Source organism: Coffea arabica, chromosome 11e (genome assembly GCF_036785885.1).
Source record: "Coffea arabica cultivar ET-39 chromosome 11e, Coffea Arabica ET-39 HiFi, whole genome shotgun sequence".
NCBI classification, from domain to species: Eukaryota; Viridiplantae; Streptophyta; class Magnoliopsida; order Gentianales; family Rubiaceae; genus Coffea; species Coffea arabica.
The window spans coordinates 59283252-59306280 of record NC_092331.1 but is presented as its reverse complement, the minus strand read 5'-3'; the positions used below and the strand labels follow the sequence as shown (position 1 = coordinate 59306280).

Sequence of the window (23029 nt, the reverse complement as noted above, 5' to 3'; positions counted from 1 at the left end):
TTGAAGAAATAATTTGAAGCATAAGCATATTAGTGCCACACGCGTTTATAATATATTGACTGATAACAAATCCAAGCCTTTCGGTCCCAAAACACACTACTAGTACATGATGAACTCTAGTCAATTGAAACGTCTCTTCTCTTACTTTTCATTTACTACTAGTACAAGGTTTCTCCCGTCGAGGAGGGGAATGAATGATTTATCAATTCAAGGTTGTATGGTTGCAGAGTTGAGGATTGCAGGTAAACTAATGGCAGGGTACTTGTTAACTTCCAGCTCTACAAAATTGAAGCACCATAACTGCACTCAATATGCAATTTTTCCTAAACCATCAGGCCATATATGACATCTAGACTTTTATCTTCACTTGTTTCCTCCTCCTAAAAAAATGCTTATGCAGATATGAAATAATCCCCCAACATACAAACGTCTACCTTTTGTCCCTTAATTCTCGAACTCTGGCTGTACCAGTAGAGTCCTGAGCCCTAAGCAAAGCAGCTGAAGAAGAAGAAGTTCTTCATTTTTCTTCTCTAACTGTCACTAGAATCAAAATGATATTAGCTCCAGGTCTTAAGATATAACATGCACCCCTTCTATTAGCCTAAAGCTTCTTACTAAATAGATGCACTATTATCAGTGTTAAGTCAAAGGCAGAAAAGACCAGGCGAATCAGAGAATCAGAGAAACATTACTGATACCGATTTAGATTAATCTTTAGAATCTACTTAACCTATATTTGAGTTTGGCTTTTCTTTTGGTGCCCTCATGGTTTCGTTTTAGCTGTAAACAAATATTGGAAGTTGCATGAGATACCCCAAAGATATGTATGTGCCCACTTCCTCAGGTGCCATTTGCCATTTCCCATTTCCGGCATATATATATATATATGTACTAATTCACTCCTTGCTTTTCTTGACTGTATTTTCTGATAAAAACACAGAATTTCTTGGCATATATTCGCGGAGCACTCAACACAGGAGACAAACCAAACGGAAAGCCTAGAAGAACATTGTGGAGAGGGCGGCTACGCATCAACTAGTGGCTACTGCCGTATATTTTTTTTAAACAAGATAAGGATAGACTACGTATGTAGAAATTGACCATTTTTTTAACTAGTAAATATAAACTAGTTTTCTTAGTAAATTATATACTATATAGTCTTGCCTTTGCAACAAACTCGAGCTTTAATCATTCATGGTAACAGATTCTAAGGTCCAAATAGTGCAGTAATGGCAGCTGATGTTTGCTTTTGCTGGAAAATTTGGAGATCCGTCTGAGCCTGACATACATGATGAACTCATTAATTGGCTTATAATTAATTCGAATAGACCATAAATTTTTATTTTATTTTATTTTATTTTTGGTTGTGCTATTAAATTTGAAGTCTAGCAAGGTTACGTGGAAAAGGTCGAGCAAGAGCCAAAAAGTGCGTGCATTTGTTGTGGACTTTTTGATAAGTTTATGATCTAGTGGCAAGATAATGAGAAAATATGGTCCGAGTCAGAGATCAATATCCCATAAGTTCCTCATTCTTTTCTTGGATTAGTTGAGCACTGAAATAGACAGGGCTAGTTGATTCATCATTGAAGACTAGACCACAAAAACTTTGGAAGATTACTCCTCTTGTAGCGATGGGAGTTGGAAAACCAAAAGCTGTGCCGTGTAAGCTATGGGCTCTAATGTATTCAGTCGTACTGATTCTTTTGTCCAGTTCTAATTTGTTTAGCACCTAAAATTTCATATACTTAATTGCTTGGAGCATTCCTGACAACTTGCATGTAGCATGTCACAATAATTGAGGAAGCCACCAATTATTTTTTTGGCCACAGTGTATTTCTGCCCCCAAGTAGAGAAGGGGTGGATTTAAGAAGTGGGAAGGAGATGGGAGCCAATTATTATTATTTTAACATTGGATAGGAGTAGTCTGTGTGTGCAAGAAGAGGGATTAGGGATATATATGTCATCAAATGCTATTTTTTGTGTTTTTTATTTTAAGTGTAAGCAGAAGGCCTCCAATTCAAAACCTCTTACTTACGTTGCTTTTTTTTTTTTACACCATCCAATTCGTCCCTTCCCAAATATTATTTCTTGGTTATTATTTGTTTACACTTCACTTTTGTTTTGACAAATTTTTTTTTTTTGCCGGGTCGCTGGTAAAATAAATGATTATAAAGAGCCACTCTTGAGCTAATTCTAAAAAGTTTTGCACAATTTTGTTATTAGCTTTTCAAAACATCAGAAATAAAACATGATTTTAATTCTTTAAAGAAGTTGCTCGGAATTGTTTCTTAGAATAAACTTTAGAAAGAAAGAGAAAAAAAACTGAGCTAGTGTATAAGAACAAGCTTTATGTGGAAAAAGTGATCCTCCAAGATCAACGCATGAATACCAAATATTTCTTACATTACATTTTGCTTATATTGCTCGTTTCTAGTAAATTATTGGAGTAGTCTTCCATCAGAAGAGATTAGAATGACAGCTTACAATGAGAATTCAACAACTTTTCAGTGTGGATTTCAGTTGCGAATCACGTACGCATATACCAGACAAGCGATGACATTTTAGGTAGTATTAAGATCTTTCTTTCACCAAATAAAAGTTATCTTGCAAAATATAATATCCCTCCATTTGACGTGGTACCTGTTTGATCAGCAGTCAATTCTGAGACGTGCCTTTGCAGCCTGCAAAAGCAATGATTCTGCCATCCTTGTGATTTTCATGCTGAAGACTTGAAAGTGGGATTCTAGAAAGACCCCTATCTTATGCATATTGATTAATCTTCATTTCATTGTCCACCAATTTTTGTCCACCAGCATCTAATCATGCACGTAGATTTTATAATTTTCCACTCATACCAAACGGCTGATCCTTCTATCAATCTATAAGACTATATCAAGAAAAAGAAACCAGATTAGATCATGTCTATGGCAAATCTATAAGACTATATCAAGCAAAAGAAACCAGATTAGATCATGTCTATGGCAAATCTATAAGACTATATCAAGAAAAAGAAACCAGTTTAGATCATGTCTATGGCAAACATATCGCCCTAATTCAATATTAAATCTAGATCCTTCTGTCAATGTTATAAGTTCTTTTCGGTGCACTAACCATGGATATGACTTCTCAAAGACCCGCAAGAGAAACTTATTTAGAAAACACTATGATAAATATACGAATTTCTTGTGTTTTACTAGTTATTAGTATTCTTTTTCATGCATTTGTTATTCAATTTTATGAGAAAAATAAATCTTGTTTGTTTATGTGCAAGATGAAGAAAGCCTAAGGTCTCATTTGAATTGCACTTTCTTGGAGTATTATAGAAGACCACTGTGGCGATGTAGTTTATATGAGATAAAAATGTTAGCGAAAATATGTCAAGAGAATATTTTATAAAAAGGAAACTTCAAAACTCAAGAGCCAAGAGCCAAGATTTTTTTTTTTTTTTTTTTTGGGTTGTTGTTTAAGTATTCAAAGTTGCAAGAAGGTTTTTCTTTTGTTATTGATTCAAATTTATAATAAGATGCAGTAGAATTTTATTGATGTTGAGGATGGTGGGTGGACGAAGGTACGAGATCAATCATGTCTGGGCTTTCTATTCCGAATCAATGAAAGAAAACTTGCTGCCATAAGCATCCGCTGGCACTCACCATTTCGCGTAGGAGTATTAAAGTGATTGAAGAAGCCCCACATGTAATGTAATGGCGGAACTAGTTTAGTTGCCCTCAAGGTTTTGGCTTTTGATTACAGCCCATCGCAACTTTCTTCACCACCCTCCCTCAATATATGAAATGATATAGGCTCAATTTCAACATTTTTATTCAGGCCATGGCTGCATGCATCTGACGTTGATAGCTAACTGCTCTCATTTCATATTTACAAGAACCAAAGTTCGAATTGACTTTCATTTCATATCAATTGTTCTGCACTATTTGTAACGTTAACAGTTTAATCACCACACGACTTTGAGGATACTTCGATTTGGACCTCTCACTTTCTATTTCGGTGCCTAAGCGACAACATCATCTGGATAATAATAAATAAATAGATAGATGAAAAGTCTCCTCTCCCGCGGCTCTCCCATCGTGATAGGCTTTATGAAAATTTTCTTGTTAAGCAGCAACTGAGAATATTCTGATAATGTTTCTTTGTGACTAATGTCAAATTAGAAGAGTAGTTTAAGAATTTGATGAAATTTTACTGAGAGGGATTGGAAAGTGCCTAAAAATTTAGGGGAGCCCTCATACACAATACAGTTATCTATAACTAGAGGTGGCAAGCAAACTTAGTTAGCTAAATTTATCCATATCCGTTCATGAATAAATGGATATGGTTATCTTAAGTTTTTATATATAGCAATAAACGGGTTACCCAATAATACCCATTTCCTACCAAATCCAATTAATTCATTTAGAATTATCTCCCTCAAAGCCTCCTCTTTTCCTCCACTCATTTAGAAGAAATTTGACGCCTATGTTTGATTATTGAATTCATTGTTGGAGACTTACATGCATTAGTATTGGTGAAGCCTTATATATAGCGGAATATTTTATTTTTCAATCTTAACAAACATTTGATACATGTTTTACGCAGATGGATATCCCCCTTAACTTTTACTGAGAGGGATAGGAGAGTGCTTAAAAATTTAGGGGAGTCCTCATACACAATACAGTTACGTATAACTGACAATCAGATTAACTTACTAGTAGTATAAATCAAGTGCAAGGGATTCTCTAAAAATTTTCCAAATTCTTTTCTTTTTCTCCTGATCTAGACAGAAACTGGGAAAAATCTTTAAGAGGGCTAAAGCTAAAGTTTACTCAAATAAAGATCATTGCAGCTATCCAAGGGTGCTGCCGAGTTTGGCCCAACCCCAGAAAAGCACCTTAAAGAACGTAAATACTGGTGGAAAGGACCGGGCTGACTACGGAAGGCCTTTTAATTCTCCCAAGAAGACTCGACCACTCCTCTTTATCAAAGGGCTATCCTCTGTTAGACTTTAACCACAGAAAGGAAGATCCTCTTTTGTATCGCGCAAATTTGTGGTGGTGTTAAATGGAAACGAGAGGAAAAGGAGACAAAACCCTTATCGTACAACATTTTGCAAGTTAATTCTTGTCTGGGTAGTAGTGTAGTGTGAGGGGTATTTAGCTATGGAAGTTCGTACACCCAAAAGGAAGGACGTTATCCAAAGCTACTGGAGTAGGAGTAGTAGAAATTCTTTTCGGCGGCTGATAGAAATTATGGTCCACGCATGAAACATTTACCATAAATCCAAATATACTACTACTACTTTATGAACTTCAAATAGCAAACTAATTGTTGTTCACCTTTAACTTCTTTTTCACTACTTGCTTTTCCTATTTCTGGGCATTTTTTTCTGACTCAAAACTCCACGTTTGGGAACCTAACAAACTTGTTCGCTGGTTCTCCCTCATTTTGGCATTTTGACTCTTGAATTTTCCAGAATTGACCCTGTAAAGCTTATGCTTGTCACCTTAATATTCCCCCCCCCCCGGGGGCCAAAAAAAGGTATAAATAAACACGGAGTGACAGAATTTTTGTTCCAACCTTGCATGGAGTGGTCAAGCATGTACAACTCGCTCGAGGAGAGCTTGTAAAATTGATTTAGAAACGTTAGAAATACGTCCTTGTACACCTTGCAGCTTCAGTTCTTGAAGTACCCTAGTACTTTCACAGGCTTTTCAGGAAAATACCATCTGGAACTAAGCGTGAACAAGTAAGAACTACAAGTAAGATGGGGTACCAACATCCAAAAATGACCAAAATTGGTCAATTTGCAATTACACAAAGGATGTAAAAGAAAATTAGAACTCCCAACATGCATTGATGGCAATCCAGTGGCCAAAATCAACACATCAATTTTCTACTTCTTTACATTGGGACAACGTAAGGTGTGTGAGAGCTGACTTCACTAAAACCCCCATTGAGCTGTTGCCCTCACATGTAGTGATGTTCACAACCTGAAGTCTCCTAGCTGTTAGGCTGATCTTTCCCGTCCTCAGACAAACAAGTAAATAAAGATACAAAGCTGATAAACCTCAAGCAATAATGATAAAAGTTCCATAATAATTTAAGCCAAAAAAAGGCAGCAAGCATCCAAAGATTCCAAAACCTCCTAAACCTTAAGGTTTTAACAGCAATCACAAACAATTTAGGAGACAGTATTACAGGAGCAAATGTAAAGTTCTGATTCTCTCCAGTACTATATCACCCATTACATTATAAACTGACACCTCATTCTTCATCCTCTTCATCTCCATCGCCACCAGCAGCCTTCTTTGCAGCTGCCTTCTGGTTCTTTCTCTTTACTCTACCAGCACGTCCACCACCAAAAGGACTTGTGAGTGAGAAATCAATGTGCTTCTGAGAGTCCACTCTGACCATAAAGGAAGGCACATTCACAACCTGCCTCCCAACCCTGCACTCAACATAGACAATTCAAATCAGCAAAATAATACACCAGGAACACCATGCATGTTGAGGTACAAAAGCAACATCATTTATGTGATGCAGCAAAATGGGCAAGCTTAAGATCAACTTAGCTCAGTTATAAGCAACAGAAAACCAGGAAGAACAACTCCACAAATTCCTGTTATAAAAGAATCCTAGCGACAGATTTCTTCGGGGGTAAAAAGTGATTTTAAGCACGAAGAAGACAAGCTTTGGTCTACATGTAAAATAAAAGCTAAAAATTGCGTCAACTAGAAAGTAAGGCTACAGGTAAGAATGTAGCCAAAAGACCAATACCCTTGACAATTTAGACTCCAATATTGACATATGTACTATTTTTACATAAAGTTTGATGTCATCAGGCCATAAACCTCAACGTTGCCCTTGCTGTTGCTGCAAGAATATGCCAGCAACTATCCCCTCTAAGAAAAAGAAACAAAAAGCTAACAACACAGTCACCCAGACCTACAACAAAAGTAATCATCAGTAATCTTTACGTCAATATAATAACTTCCAAACTGTGCAGGTGGAACTATTTGGGGAAGGAGTGGAGTGTACAAGTACCAATTTTCAGGCAACAAAACCAGTGTCAGGATACATAGGCCAAAAGATCTATGCACTTCTCCTCAACACTCTAATAATTAATCAAGTTTCATTTGTTGTATGAGCCACAGACTAAAAGAACTATGAGGTAGCATCTTTTCTAATGTGTAGTAATAAAAAAAAAATTCATTGAATAAGCGTAAGCAGAGTTACATTGAATTTAATGCTGCATTGAACAGGTAGATACAAACAAGAAATGTTAACAAAAAGTAACAGCACTAACAAATTACTGACAAATGTAAAAGTATGAGGCATACCTGATATGCCTCTGCCTAATGAGTACTCTGGCATGGTGGATTGACTTTGCCATACCAGTCTTAAACACAAGTGTTTGAAGACGGCGCTCAAGGAAGTTCTCAACAGTAAGAGCCAAGACATAATCGAGCTTATTCTGGCTCTCATCCAGCAGCCCATACCTGTTCATCCTCCTCAGAAGGGCTTCGCCCTCAAAGACACGACGTGGGTCTTTCTCATCCAGAGTCAAAAGATTTCTTGCTGCATTTCTGATGCGACTCAAAGCATACTGAACCCTCCAAAGCTCCCTCTTGCATCTAAGCCCATACTCTCCAACAAGCCTCAACTCAGCATCCAGCCGCTCCTTCTCATAGGGACGACGAGGCTTCTTAAATGTCTTTCCATCTAGGACACACAACTTGCACGGTCTTAGAACATGCGAATTCTTAGCAACACATCAAACCAAATCACCTGAGTTACAACTATTTCACTGTTTTTTAGAATCCTACCCACCCAGAGAAAGCAATTTTATCATATATTTGTAAGGAAGAAGTTCATAACAACTAAGCAGTAACATGTTAGTTCAAGTAGACAAAACTAATCTGTTTCACCCAATTTCTAACTATTCCACTTGAAATTACTTAATATTTCTCAAAACTCCACAAAGCTCAGAAATGCAATTAAAAAAGACACTCATGAATAGGTCAACAGTTTCACCCGCCACACATTACAACATCTCAAGGTTTGAGTCAATTCAAACAATACAGAAACAGAACCAAGTATAACACGTGAAGAAAAAAAAAGCTCCGCTAAAACCCAGAAAAAAAAATGCTCCCTTAAGGCAGCAAAGCAGAGGCATATTAAGGGCCTTCCCTGTTGGGGTTTCTGATTTCCCATACCCCTCCTCCTTTAAGCGTGAATAAGCAACAAAATGAAGTTCTCAACATAGTTTCATAAATCACCAGTAAATCCAAATAATCCAGAGCCATACAATGAGGGAGCCATTACGGAGACAAAAATCCCAAAAAAGAAAAGAAAAGAAAACACGTGGAAGATTTCGGAATTTCACGACGCTTTCCATTATTTCTCAACCAGTTTTCAGGAAAAGATTTTTGTGCAATGATTTTCAATATACTCGAAGTCTATAACCGTGCCAAGATAAATCACCAAAACAATATCACAAACAAAACATATAGTACATAATTAAACTCAAGAAAGACAACGATCACATAAATTAAAAGGAAAAAAAAACACACACACACACACACAACATATAACACGATTTTTGAATTTCAGTGTGTGGCTGTGTGAGAGAGAGAAAGCAGCGAGGCTTACAGTTGCGGTAAAAAGAGACGTGCACCATTGCTGCTTCTGTTGCCCGGCCGCGCCAATGCGGTGGTTTTCAGCTCGACGATCTGGAAATGAGGAGAGCTAATAGAGCGCTCTAGGGTTTCTCTTACGAGAAGGGCTGTGCTGGGGTTAAGGACCGGCTTTTATATATGAGGGTTAAAAGACAAAACCCTAAAGGCCTTTGATGGGCTCGTGGGGGATCGTTAGGTGTTGTAATTGGGCCTGTGGGTTAAAAAATTCTGGACTCTTAAGCAATTAAAAGCCTATGTAGAAAATCGAATTCCACTTTGTGACTCTACAAAGGTATAAACAATGGCATATTATGAGGTAAGTATATTGATAACTCTGATTCAGATTTCAGAAGAGCAGTAGCACATTGGCATTAACACTACTTCACCGATCATTTCCTCTGACGGGAAAAAAAAATAAAAAATTGACCATCGATTTTGTTAACCCACTTTGAAATATTCGGGGGTTTCAAAATTCAATTAAATCCCTCTAAAATTCAGAAAGACTCTTCTCTATTTAGTAGTGATGAGGAATGAATGATAGTTCAAAGTTTATGCTTTTTGTATCCTGCTCAACATTTTTTTTTCTTTTTTTCCCAATTCAACTTGAGCAAAAGGCTTCAGTTGTAGTTTTGACATCGGGAGAATTAAGTAGGCTGAGTTCAGAGCAAACCGCATTTAAATCGGGCAAATTATTTTGCCCCAATACTTTGCTCAACTTACATTACATAAGACTGAACCCATTACATTTAAAGTTGATCGGGTTGTGTTTGAGCCAACCCAATCCAATTGACAAGTCTAATCACTCGTGTTTCCTATCTTTAAAATTTTGTAATATTTTCAGTCCAATTTAAAAATAATTAAAATACTCATTTTACAGAAAAGAAAATAAATTATTAATTGTCCTTTTGTTGCCCTATTATTTTACAAAATAGTAAATATATTAATCAAAAGTTAAAACTAAAGACAGGATGCAAAAAGATGAAGGTATAAATTCGATAGGTTAAAATAGAGTAGCTTCAACCATAAGCAACATGCTTTTTTAAAGTACAACAAATAATAAAAGTTTATTTAAGATGTTTTCAAACTACAAGTAAATTTTTTTCTTTGGATTTTGTCTATTTGGTGCTTTACAATTGTATAAATAAGTAATGGATCGATGTTATTTAATTTTATTTTTGTTAGCAAAATTGTTATAATTTAGGGGATTGATTGTGATTTTAAGATTGTAATATTGGGCCAACCTTAAATTTTTTGTATGCTTATCATGTTTCCTTAGATTACCTAATAAAATAAATCTTTCATTTTATATAAAAATGTTTTAAGTGTATTTTAGATTACGTCCATCTAGCTCTCACTAAGACTAGAAATCACGATTAAAACCTCAACATGCTAGAAAATTAAATTGGTACAAATTTCACCTTACCACTCAATACAAAACTCTCAATATATTACTACCGTAATGTTTAAAACTAGGCCTGTCAATTGGGCCTAGTGAGTCGGGCCAGCATAAGTTTAAACTCAAATAATTTAATTTATAACATTTTCGAGTTTTGAGCTACGAGATTCGGGTTAATAAATGTGAAACTCATACTTAACTCACATATTATTCGGATTGTGAGCCTTATTTGGGTTTAGCCCAAACTCACTTATTACTTCTTAATTTTCTTAATATAATTACTATAACTATTAAGTTGTAAAACTAATTTAACATTAACAAGACTATAATATTAAAACTAAACATGAATAAATAATAGTTCTTAAAAATTATATAAACCAAAAAAATTTCAACAATATTTATATTTAATTCATTCAAAATGCATCAAAAATAGTAATGAAACATGTGATCATAAGCCAATACATCTTAAAAGTTGAAACTTTTTTTTATATGATTTGTGTTCTAGATCAAAAAGAAATCAACCAATATTATGCCAACACAAAAATTTACTCAACCAATAAGAAAAATTAGAGATTTAGTTATGCATTACTAATATTGGCTCTCAAGAAAACTCATGGAAGAGTTTTTAGATGTATTTTTGTATGTTGTAATTTATAGATATTTAGTATTTAGTAATAATATATTTGGATATATAATTATACATAATATCAAAATATAAATATTATATATATAGGTAATTAAAGGGTCGGATCTATATCGGATTTGAACCTAATGAGACCCAAACTCGGCTCATATTTAATTCGAGCCTAATTTTTAGGCTCAAATTCAGATCGACTCACTAAAAGGTCCGCCTCATAGGCTTTTTGTCGAGCCGAACGAGCCGAGCTCGGACTGGCCCAACCCCATTGACAGTCCTATTTAAAACTGGAGGAAAAAAGTTACAATCTACCAAATTACAATTTCTTTCGCACCTTTCTTTATCGATCAATTCTCTGACTTTTAATCCCTCTTTAAAGTTATTGTACTGCCTACGAATCAAGAACGCAACCAATTTCTTGCCAATGTTGAATTCCTCGTTCACTAGATGCATGACCATGATATCCTCAAAATCATGGCATACCCAACCAATCAACCCTTCAACCATCTTCAATTCTCTTTCTAGGTTGGAATTGTTATCTTCAATCCTCATCTCACAAGATGCCTTTTCAACCTTCTTGGCCCTGTATTGTTCAAACTGGTCCTTCCTCTTCTCAGCTCCAGCATGTCTCTTCAGAAACCTAACAATTTGTTCTATCTCAGCCTCTATTTCATTCAGTCTTCTTCCATCTTCTTTGAGATTAATAAGGGCTATCTTGATGTGATGGCGGAGGATGTGTATCCTGCTCCCTGCAATGTCTTTATTAGTCCTGCGCCAATGAGTCATTTCAGAGATTATGTGTGAAACACTAGAATGGTTGTATAACTCAAGAACCAAGATTGATTATTGATGGCGAAGATGAAGCAATTCTCACAGAAGAGCAGTTTTTCTTGAGGAAAGTTTCTTTCTTTAAATCAACAAAACGAAGGCTAGAAGTAGCCATTGTAAAAAGGTATATTTTATCGTGTTCTCTGACTGTTGGTAATTGCAAATTCCGGGTTGCGAGCTCCAAGTAACATTAGAGAAGAAAACTTATTTTGATCTCGGATCTATTCGACTTAAATTCAAAAAATCGTCTATGGCACCCTTAATTCTACTAAACCATGAGATAATGAGAAATCCTACTATGAGAAAATATGAGAAAGGTGGGAGTATGAGGAAGCTGGGATAAGGAAAAAGGAGAAAAGTACACTAGAAACAGATAAAGCTAGAGAAAGCTCAAGGGAGGAAGGAAGGGTGGAGGAAGGCCTGATGGAACTTCAAATAGCTACCAAGAAATCAGCTGAGGGCAAGAAGTTGGGAATTGGTGTTGTAGCAAGGCAGGCTGGAGAGAGAATCAGAGCTAAATGGAAATTAGTAGAAAGAAGTTCGGGAAGGGATATTCAAGACGAAGCGGAAGCAGTAAGGCTGGTAATTCTGAAAGCAAGACAATTGAGCTGGCAGAGAATCAAAATCATCAATGCAAACAAACAGCTCATCGCCTTGCTGAAATTTGGGAAAGGAGACAATCCAAATACTGCTACATTGGTGGAAGACATACAAGCTTTAACTAATCTGTTTCAAATGTGCTCTTTTGAAGAAAGGACTAGTTCTAATATGACTTTATGTAATCACATCTGTCATTATGCTTTAAGCATATGTAGGGATGAGGAGAGATTTTTTGGCTCTCCTCAAGTGTCTTGGTACACTTAGTACAGTTGCTTGAGCCATTGCTCAGATATTGTAAAGTTAGTTTGATTTATAAAATGACATCTATCGTTTCCGGAAAAAAAAAAGAAGAGAAAGGTGGGAGTTTCGCACGCTCACTTTGAATAAGGGCAATTTGCTCGGTTTATCCTTGCAAGCCTATTCCTTTCTCAATTCTGCCCCTCCTTTAAACGACTCCTCATACCTGCATTCTTAGTCTAAGCCCGTCCAAGAACAAGCTTCTCGCCACTTGAGAAAGGAACCAGAGTTCAATTCGTTGGATTTTTTCATCGACGAAGATTGGATCTCTAAACACACGTTTAACACTTGCTAATTTTATTGAGTTTTCTATTATTTGACATGATCTGAATTATTCCTTTCATTTGATTCAAAAATTAGGCAGTTTGAAATATATCTGCGGCAATTGCATGATCTTGTGCTAAGCGGAGCGAAAAATGTTTGCAATTCTCAAGGATGTGGATTTAAGCATGATTTGGTCAATAAATGAGATGCATGTGGTCAATCTTTGTAGTAGGTAGACATATGACATACTGACACATCTGAGGGAAATAAAAAATTTTAGAAAATGGATCTTTGTTTATTTCGGTGAAAAGTTAATCAAAATTGGAATTGAGAGCCTTTGGGTGCTGCAGCGGCTTAAATTAACACATAGATATGCATGGATTAAAAAAAAATTATTCATACACATGGTCAATGAGAGATAAAAAAATTCATTGTATGAAATGTGAGGGACGAAAAAATTCATTTTACGAAACGTGAGAAACTATGAATCAGATTATGTAAAATTTAATTTGATAATTTTGCCTCTAAAAAATAATCACGTGCAAGGTATATGATTGGATTCCGACTAAAAATTAGTCGAAAACCTAAGTAGGAACGAAATTTGATTAATGTGAATTTGTAAGAAATGTAAAATTACACTTTTAAAAGTGAAAGGTAAAAAAATTATTTTACAAAATATGAGAGATGTTTCGAACGATTTTTCCTATTTTGGCTATACTAATTAATTAACTGAATTTGCCACTTATTCTGTTGATTTTCTACATTCCGTCGAGGACTATTATATTTTCATGGGATGAATTTTGTAGTTTAAGGAGCTAAATGTCCTATTTTGAAGTTTAAGGACGTAAGTGGGAATGGAGCCAAAGCTAAAGGGTACAAAGCGAAATTAACCCCTCCATAAAAGTATACTTCAGTCCGCCGGATTTGTATCCCATGTTCAAGAAATCAAAAATGACACCAATCCGGAGGCTCTGTTTCCTCCTGAAAAACCCCCCTTTGAACCCCACCACGACCACCACCGTGTTTCGTCACTTCTCCACCTCCAAAACAGGCGACGACGAGTGGAATGATGCATGGGAAACAGCTTGGCTCCCCGACGACCTCGCGGGAAAGACTCGAGCCCCATGGGAAACAGACGTCAACTTCTCACTTTCCTCCGCTGAAACCGTCCCTTCTCAAAATCCTAACAATTCCCATCTTGATATGGATTCTGAGACCAAGGCTTTCGTGGAGGACATGAACGAGAACTGGGATCAAAGAAAAGGGAAGCCCAGAAGTAGTAGTACTAACGGGGATAAGAATGATGGGGTGGTTAAAAAAGAGGGAATTGGTGCTGGGGCGGCTGGAGCTTCGTCTGAGCTTTATAGGCTGGAGAATATCAAGAGGGATTATAGATTGAAGAAGCAGAGAGTTCATGCCGGGCTATGGGCGAAGGAGATTGAGAAAATGGAGGAGGCTAGGTTGGGGGATTCCATTTCTGGTGCTGGTGATGACATTGAGAAATTGCTTGATAGCTGCTCAGAGTATGCTTCCTTGCCCTTATCTATTTATTTTTATATGTTATCTGTGCAGAATTAGGAACTCGAGCAATTGGTTTCCTGATTTTGCCTAATTGTTCAGGTTAAAATCGACTTTATTTATGTTTGTCAAATTATTTTGGCTGTTTCTGCTAGGTTTTCTAGTTTTACTACGTGTCCAAGATGAAATTTTTAGCTAAACATAAATCTCAAGGATTATATCTTCCTTGAACACTGCAAAAAACGGCCTGACATGCTTATGTACAACGAGCGAATCATCCTTGGGCTAAAAGCATAGCCATAAAACCATGTCCAACCTTAACCGCTTGCAAAAAGAATTGTGCTTAACATATACTTACCCATGATGGCACGGAGTCTAACAATGTTCAAATTGTTATATCTTGCTAAATTTTAGTTTTATATTTCATTTTCAGTATTAAACTGTGCCACATGTCGGGAGACACCCCCCCCCCCCCCCCAACCCCGCCACCAAAAAAAAAAAAAAAAGAGTAAAGAAGTGAAGGAGACCGTCATTGGATGTATCATCAAAAGTTAATTTTTGCAAGAGGTTTAGTAGATAAAAAGCATCTATACGCAGGCACATGTTTGCATTTTCCATTTCAGTCTTTCTTAAGTTTATGCTGACATTGTGCTATTTGTTTCAGTAGATTGTTTATGCCTTTATGATCTCATGCTTATTTTGGAACACCTTCAGATAGCCGCTGGGTTGTGTATTTCTCGTTAATAACTCTAATCCACATGAAGACTTTTATGCCCAAATTTTCTTGATATTATTAAGGTTTTTGCCTATGTCGAGCTCTTTTGTCATGAAAGTTTGAAGATTGGAGACCTTAACTATACTCCTTTGGTTAAACAAATGCAGGATATTTGATTCTCCCGGTGATGATTTAAATAATACTAAAATTCCTAGCACAGAGTTCAAAAATAAGCCTGATGGATGGGAAACAACGTCAAGAGCTCAAGATGGGAATATTTGGCAAATGACACAAAGAGAAGAAGACATTCTGCTTCAAGAATTTGAGCGCCGAATTGCATTCAACAAGTTCCAGGTGTGTATAATTTGGTCATGATATCAAATTAGCATATTCTGACGACGACTCTTTAGACTTGTAACTCTGTTGTAAGCAGCATGATGCAAATGAAATTGGCATTCTTTTGTCTGATATTTTACCCAAGTAGTGGTGGCTAATTCTTCTACCGTGCAAAGTTTGGTGAAATCTAGCTTTAGCTGTTGGTGGCGGTCCCACCTTCTATTAAGAAGATTGGCAGCTGAACTGTTTTCAGCTGAGTCAGCTCGTAAAAGCTCATTTTATGATCTTCACTTGTTGGATTCAATTGTCTAGTATGATTTCCTTTCTCGTTTTGTTTTTTGAGTACTGCCACATTTTTAAGCGTCTAGGATTCTTTAGTGTTGCATGCTTTAGTCTGGACTCATTAAGCTAGTAGTTTGGTTTGTAAACAGTTCAGTGTTGATCAGACTTGTTTTTACTTTGTCGAAGAATTTTCAATAGCATAGCATGGCACTCTCGTTACCATCTTTTTTTTTTTTTTTTTGGGATGTTGGTTGCAGTTTCTAATCTTAACAAATATTATTCTTATGCAGATTGCAAGTTTTATTAAAACTCACATATTTAGCCGAAGAAGACCCATTGATGGATGGAAGTACATGATAGAGGTGATTGGACCAAATGCAAAGAGAGGGAAAGGCAGTGTCTCAAGATTGCCTAGTGTATCAGATCCAGCAACTCAACCTTTCAAAGAGGAGAAAGCACCAATTACCAGTACTCCCCTCTCCTACAAGGGGAGGTAATAGTCATCCTTGCTCGTAGGAGCATCCGTATTCAATCAGAGATGTTTGTTACCTTGTTAACAGGAGTGAGTGAGTTTCTACTGAGATTCGAATGAATTTTAGCATTGTCACATACAAGTCAAATTCATGAGAGCTCAGCATGAGTTTGCAATACTTGTATGGGAAACAGATGAAAAGAAGCCACATGTTTTATTCTGGAGTGAACGAAGAAAAGAAAACAGAACTTGAGCAAGAGAATGCCTTGAGCTGCTATTTCCCTACTTTGGAAGTCCATTTCTCTCGGAAGCCGAGAGGATCATGTTGCATAATACAGAAGCATGAATGAAGATACCGCTGAGAGAAGGAAACAGTTGCGCAGTTTATCTCGCAAGTTCAGGTGAAGCTGAACTTGAAATTGTAGTATTGATGAAGAGTCCATTAAACGTTTGTTGTTGGTTGATTTAGCACTAGCAGATTCTGTTTAGGAATATTTAAATGGGCGTATGCCGTTAGATGTGCCAAAAACGAAAAAGAAAGGAAAGGCATTCTACTTCTCTTGTGCTCAAAAAATTAGTGAAACAAAAGGTAAAGTAAATCGTCCCCCAAGTTTTTACTTTTCTTTTTTCACCCTTGTCACGACTACCCATCCAAAAGGGTCAGAAGAATAATGGCCCATCAGAACCCCAAAACCCAGAGAAAACATTTGCTGTCGACTTTTGACCCAAAAAAAAAAAAAAAACAACAAGAAAAATCGCCCTCCTACAACCTATAGCCCCGCCCCACGTGTCACTTACCTCGTATATTGAAACTTACGACATCGTAGCAAGAAAGCCATGAACGGTCCGTGCTTGGAAGGATCGTGCAGTCAGAAAGTAGGTCAAATGTGAGAGAGCACCTCCACAGTACCACCCAGCAAACGACCTCGTTTCCCTTATATTTTAAACATGTGTGAGTAACGGAATATGAAGAATGGATGTGAGACGAACTGAGGAGCTGTCACTTGTCAGAAAACACTGCAGCCGCCTACTGTTCCTTCTCCGCGTCTCCCACCAACGTTACCGTCTCCGAAAGAAAGTTTCCTTACAGCAAATTACCCAGAATAATTTGCCGCAAATATTCCTTTGAAAAAAACTGTGCCTTCATCAGGTAATTATCGATCCTGTCTCTATCTTATTTCTTTCTCTTCTTATTCATAATTACGTGAACTTTTTCCCGACCAAATCATACCCTCACTGGATTCTCGCCGGCCGATCTTTATCTACCGACCGGTGCAGGATGGCACCGAAAGAACCCTTTTTTCTTCTCGGGTTTTTGCTCTTGTTTTGTTTTTTAATGTCCTTTTCCAATGCGAACTGCCCCAAAACCAATTCTTCCCTCCTCAACTACACATCCCAATTCTTGATGGTACAACACCAATTGCGTGGGGTACTTACTATCCTAGATGATTGTTCCTTTAAGGTTTCCCAATTTGATATGCTTCAAGGCTCGGATAATGTTAGCTGGTGGGGTGCCTCGGGTGAAACCTTCGAAAATCTCACTCGGGGTTTTCTGATCTCAGATCATAAGTTGAATCAGACCTATAAAAATGATAGCTTTACTGTTAATTTACTGAAAAATGTCACTTGGGATCAGATCAAAGTTCTTTCTGTTTGGGATTTGCCCACTGCTTCTGATTTTGGTCACGTTGTCCTTGGGGGGAATTCTTCCTCCACCAATTTTAATGGGACTGGTGGTCCTTTGACAGTTACCATGTTCGATAATTGTAAAGTTTTGTCGAAAAACTATAGGGTTAGGTGGAATTATAGTGAAGATAAGGATTTGATTGATTTTGGGTTGGAAGCTGCTATTGGGATTCAGAACTATATGGCCTTTGGTTGGGCAAATCCCAATGCTTCCGAGAAGTTTATGGTGGGTGGAGATGTGACTGTGAGTGGTTTTAAGGAGAATGGAATGCCATTTGCAGAGGATTATTTCATATCAAAGTATAGTGAGTGTGTGGTGAATGAGGAGGGTAAGTTTCAGGGGGTTTGTCCTGATTCCATGCTTGATAGCTCTGATCCTATTGGTTTGGTTAACAACACAAGATTAGTTTATGGGCATAGGAAGGATGGGGTTTCTTTTATAAGGTTTAGGAGGCCGCTGAAGAGTGTTGATGGGAAGTATGATTTGGCTGTGAATCCTAAGGCTAAGATGACTGTGATCTGGGCTTTGGGCTTGATAAAGCCGCCTGATAGTCTTCGCCCTTTTTATCTTCCTCAAAATCATGGTGGTACTTTTGGACACTTGGTACTTAACATATCAGAGACTGTGAATGATTGCTTGGGACCTTTGGATGCTGAAGACAAGGAGGACCAAGATCTTGTCATTGCTGATAAAAAGGAACCTCTAGTTGTTTCGACTGGCCCAGCATTGCATTACCCCAATCCGCCTAATCCTTCAAAAGTTCTTTATATTAACAAGAAGGAGGCTCCTGTTCTTAGGGTTGAGAGAGGGGTTTCAATCAAGTTCTCCATACAAGCAGGGCATGATGTTGCATTCTATGTCACCTCTAATCCACTTGGTGGAAATGCTACCTTGAGGAATATGTCTGAGACTGTTTATTTTGGGGGACCAGAAGCTGAAGGAGTCCCAGCAAGCCCTACAGAACTGACATGGGCGCCTGATCGCAATACACCAGATATAGTTTATTATCATTCTGTCTATACGCAAAAGATGGGTTGGAAAGTTCAAGTAGTTGACGGGGGTCTGCCAGATATGTATAACAATAGTGTTGTTTTGGATGATCAGCAAGTTACACTTTTTTGGACATTATCAAAAGATTCAATATCAATTGCAGCTCGGGGTGAAAAGAAAAGTGGTTATCTTGCAATAGGTTTTGGACGTGAAATGGTACACAGCTATGCTTATGTGGGTTGGATTGATGATGATGGAAAAGGAAGGGTGAGCACATATTGGATAGATGGAAGGGATGCCTCTAGTTTGCATCCAACTCAGGAGAACTTGACATATGCAAGATGCAAGTCTGAAAATGGTATCATCACATTTGAATTCACCCGTCCGTTACACCCATCTTGTAGTAAAAGAGATGAAAGGCCAGAATGTAATAACATTGTTGATCCTACAACCCCTCTTAAAGTTATTTGGGCAATGGGTGCTCAATGGTCAGACAACCACTTGAGCGTTACAAATATGCACTCTGTCACAAGCAAGAGGCCTGTTCACGTGTTGCTTATGCGTGGTTCTGCTGAGGCAGAGGAGGACTTGCGGCCAGTATTAGCTGTACATGGTTTTATGATGTTTCTTGCGTGGGGTATACTGCTTCCTGGTGGTACTCTAGCTGCAAGATACTTAAAGCATGTCAAAGGTGATGGGTGGTTTCAACTTCACGTATACTTGCAATACTCAGGATTATCAATCGTTTTCCTTGGTTTTCTTTTTGCTGTAGCCGAGCTTCGAGGTCTGTTCCTCCACTCATTACATGTCAAGCTTGGAATGCTGGCAATATTGTTGGGTGTTGTGCAACCAGTAAATGCCTACTTTCGACCTAAGAAACCTGGTGCTGGAGAGGTGGTTTCTTCAAGGAGGATTCTTTGGGAATATATGCATGTCATTGTTGGCAGGTCCAGCATTCTTGTTGGGGTTGTGGCTCTTATCACTGGAATGAAGCATTTGGGAGAAAGATACGGTGATGAAAATGTTCATGGACTTACTTGGGCTCTGATAATCTGGTTATTGGTTGGTGCTTTGACAGTAATTTACTTGGAGTACCGTGAGAAGAAGAGGCGGCGGGATAGAGTATCTGGAGGAAGCAGTTGGGTATTGGGTAACGGTGAGGAGGAGGATGTCGATCTCTTGAGTCCAAGTCGGACAGTAGCAGAAAAAGATTCAGATTTTTCTGAAAGAATGGAAGTGCAGTTAGAACCTTTGAGCAGATAGAAACTCCCTTTGAAGATTCGCCTAGGATATAAACTTGCTCTGGTCCAGCAATTTTGAAATCGGCAACTCATACAGAAGACAGCAGGCTTTGTTGGTTACAAGGTTTTAGGTGTATCACATGTCACGGCTTTGTCCTACTTTTTGTCCCTCGCGAGGCAGCTAAGCTGCTGGATGTAATTGTATACTCCATACATTTATTGGCATAGTTAAAAAGTATTCTTTTTAATAGAAATCTCTGTAGAAAGGATTTTGCAGTTCTCTTTTGCATCTCCTTCGTGTGTAATTCTGTTTAATAGCATCTCCTTCCCTTATATTTCCATGCTGTTTGGGTATTGGGTCGATGGAACATAATGATAATTGCGCTAATTTGGTCAGATGCAGGAATCTCTGTACAGTTATTGGAGCGAAATTAAAATTTATGGAACATCAAGCTCCTTTAGCATCTTTATTTCAAGTAAACAGAAGCTGTACGAATAACGTGCTTTGCAATACTCGGCCTAAATGCCATGGCCTGAATACATCTCCTTGAATTTACTCCTGGCTTTCTTCACCAGGTACTTCACTTTTCCCCTGAACACCTTATCGTTCTCATGACATGTGCAAGACCCATTTTCCGCCTCTTCACAACCCATGCGACGACCTCAAAAACTGACCCAATCTTCAAATATCCAAACTTTGAAGAATTCATCCAGGAGTTCCATGCACACTTCATCAGAACTCATCGTCATACCGACTCATTATCGATGTCAAATATTATCAAGTTCTATGCTTTGTCTTCTGAGACAATACGCAAAGCCCACTTTGCTTTCCTCCAGATTGAGCACCCCACCTTACCAATCTGGAATTTCATGATCCGTGGATTCGCTCAGAGCGACCTACCCGGTGAAGCGACACCCCTATTTGAGAAAATGCGTGACAGAGGTTTACATGGAAATAATCTGACCTTTATATTCCTGTTTAAGGCTTGTTCTCGAGTTTCAGATATTTTGACTGGTAAAAAGGCCCACGGTCTTGCTCTAAAACTTGGGTTTGGATCTTACCTTTACGTGTGTAATTCTCTTATTCACATGTACGGGTCTTGTGATGCATTGGATTTTTCTCGGAAAATTTTTGATGAAATGCCTGAAAGAGACTTGGTTTCTTGGAACTCGTTGATATGTGGGTATAGTCAGCGCAACAAGTTTAAGGAGATTTTGGTTCTTTATGGTGCTATGCAAGCAACCAATCTGGCGGCTGATTCTATTACCTTGGTGAAAGTTCTATTAGCTTGTAGTCGTATGGGTGAGTTGGACGTGGCAGACTCTGCGGTGAAATATATTGAGAATAGTGGTATTGAAATTGATGTTTATTTGGGTAATGCACTGATTGATATGTATGGAAGGCGGGGTTTTGTTGACTTGGCTCGGGGAGTTTTTGACAGGATGATAGAAAAGGATGTGGTTACTTGGAATACCATGATTATGGGATATTCAAAAGCGGGGAATTTTGATGCAGCAATGAAATTATTTGATGAGATGCCCAGGAGGGACGTCATATCTTGGACCTCCATCATAGTGGGGTACTGTCATGCAAAACAATTTTCTGATGCCATCAGGATTTTTCGAAGGATGATGGCAGCTAAAGTTAAACCTGATGAGGTTACTGTTGCTAGTGTTCTTTCTGCTTGTGCACATTTAGGCATGCTTGATGTGGGTAATGCGGTGCATAAGTATGTCTGTGAATATGATGTCAAAGTAGATATACACGTGGGGAATGCCTTGATCGATATGTACTGCAAATGCGCATCAACTGAGAAGGCCTTGGAAGTTTTTCATGATATGAAAGAGAAGGACACAGTTTCATGGAACTCAGTCATATCCGGACTTGCAGTGAATGGAATTTCTGATTATGCTCTTGACCTGTTCTCACAAATGTTAATAGAAGGTGTTAAGGTGACCCATGGAACTTTTGCTGGGGTATTACTTGCTTGTGCTCATGGTGGATTGGTGGATAAAGGTTTGGACTACTTTGATAGTATGGGTAGGGTTCATGGATTAGTTCCAGAAGTGAAGCACTATGGTTGCATAGTTGACCTCTTTTGTCGCTCTGGTAATCTAGAGAGAGCATATGAATTTATACAGTGCACGCCTGTAGCTTCAGAAGTTGTTGTGTGGAGGATATTACTCGGTGGTTGTAAACTTCATGGAAATGTGTCCCTGGCCGAGATAGCCTCCAGCAAGCTTATTGAATTGGATCCTCATAATGGTGCAAACTATGTACTATCATCTAGTGCTTATGCCAGTGCAGAGAGATGGAATGATGCTACAAAAATGCGGGAATTGATCGATGAAGATGATTTGCAGAAGCCTCTAGGTTGGAGTACCATAGAAGTGGATGGTCTAGGACCTGTTGATTCACAAGGAAAAGGTCCTTCAGAGTCTCAAAATAATCCTAGTCCAATTAAACTATCTGAAAGAAAAGATTTTATCACTTCCCTTCCTGCAACATATGAAAATGGATAGTTACTTGAAGATTGAATAGATTTGACAGAGGTTTATGCAAGGGTATTGATACCCAGTCTCCGTGCATTTATCTGCAAAGCAGATAGGCCATGCAGTGCATTGCTTCTTGTTCTGGCAGTTGACTGGGCAAGAACTTGGCCATAGCATACATGAACATCAGCGGAAGCATGAACCATGGAACTTTGAGGAACCATCTGTGCATTCATATTTTTCATGTAAATGTTATATAATTGTTGTAATTGTTTTCTTTCTCTGGGAACAGAAAATGCTGCTTCGTGCTAACAGATTTGCAAAGGGATTGGCAAGCATTCTGTATGTATTTTACACTACTCCCTACTATCCTTGGGCATTCCCTGTAGTCTTATCCGTGTACCTTCTCATCATTAACAAAATCTTTTGTTCCGTCTAAAACTTGGGTACATTTCATGAACTCTAGAAACAAATTTTATGAGTGAAAATCTTAGTTGGCAATCAAATATATTGACAAGTTAACAATTACACCAACATTGTACAAGTTTACACTAATGTAGTAAGAATTATACAAATCGGATTGAACTGGACATAACTTAAC

The 23029-nt window shown here is 37.9% G+C and overlaps 4 protein-coding genes across 5 annotated transcripts; 3 read left to right on the top strand and 1 right to left on the bottom strand.

Annotated features, from left to right (window-relative positions):
* Window positions 1-6070: 6070 nt before the first annotated feature.
* On the bottom strand, window positions 6071-8803 carry LOC113716707 (small ribosomal subunit protein uS4y). The gene is made up of 3 exons (XM_027241107.2): window positions 8647-8803; window positions 7335-7716; window positions 6071-6442 (listed from the first exon to the last, which is right to left on the bottom strand). Exons 1-3 carry the CDS (start codon window positions 8672-8674, stop codon window positions 6259-6261), a joined length of 594 nt encoding a protein of 197 aa, XP_027096908.1. The 5' UTR covers window positions 8675-8803; the 3' UTR covers window positions 6071-6258.
* A 4806-nt stretch (window positions 8804-13609) lies between these two features.
* On the top strand, window positions 13610-16575 carry LOC113717211 (protein GAMETE CELL DEFECTIVE 1, mitochondrial). The gene is made up of 3 exons (XM_027241919.2): window positions 13610-14217; window positions 15095-15281; window positions 15836-16575. The coding sequence occupies exons 1-3, from the start codon at window positions 13628-13630 to the stop codon at window positions 16040-16042; spliced, it is 984 nt and encodes a 327-aa protein (XP_027097720.2). The 5' UTR covers window positions 13610-13627; the 3' UTR covers window positions 16043-16575.
* Window positions 16576-16696: 121 nt separating this feature from the next.
* On the top strand, window positions 16697-22816 carry LOC113719662 (pentatricopeptide repeat-containing protein At1g31430-like). Of its 2 annotated transcripts, none has more exons than XM_072072402.1 (2): window positions 16697-17167; window positions 20339-22816. In XM_072072402.1, exon 2 carries the CDS (start codon window positions 20548-20550, stop codon window positions 22456-22458), a length of 1911 nt encoding a protein of 636 aa, XP_071928503.1. In that variant the 5' UTR covers window positions 16697-17167; window positions 20339-20547; the 3' UTR covers window positions 22459-22816. The 2 variants fall into 2 exon arrangements, with proteins under 2 accessions (XP_071928503.1, XP_071928502.1); XM_072072401.1 differs by having other exon boundaries at window positions 20333-22816.
* On the top strand, window positions 17161-20211 carry LOC113718619 (cytochrome b561, DM13 and DOMON domain-containing protein At5g54830-like). The gene has a single exon (XM_027243511.2). The coding sequence runs from the start codon at window positions 17297-17299 to the stop codon at window positions 19955-19957; it is 2661 nt and encodes an 886-aa protein (XP_027099312.2). The 5' UTR covers window positions 17161-17296; the 3' UTR covers window positions 19958-20211.
* Window positions 22817-23029: the final 213 nt, after the last annotated feature.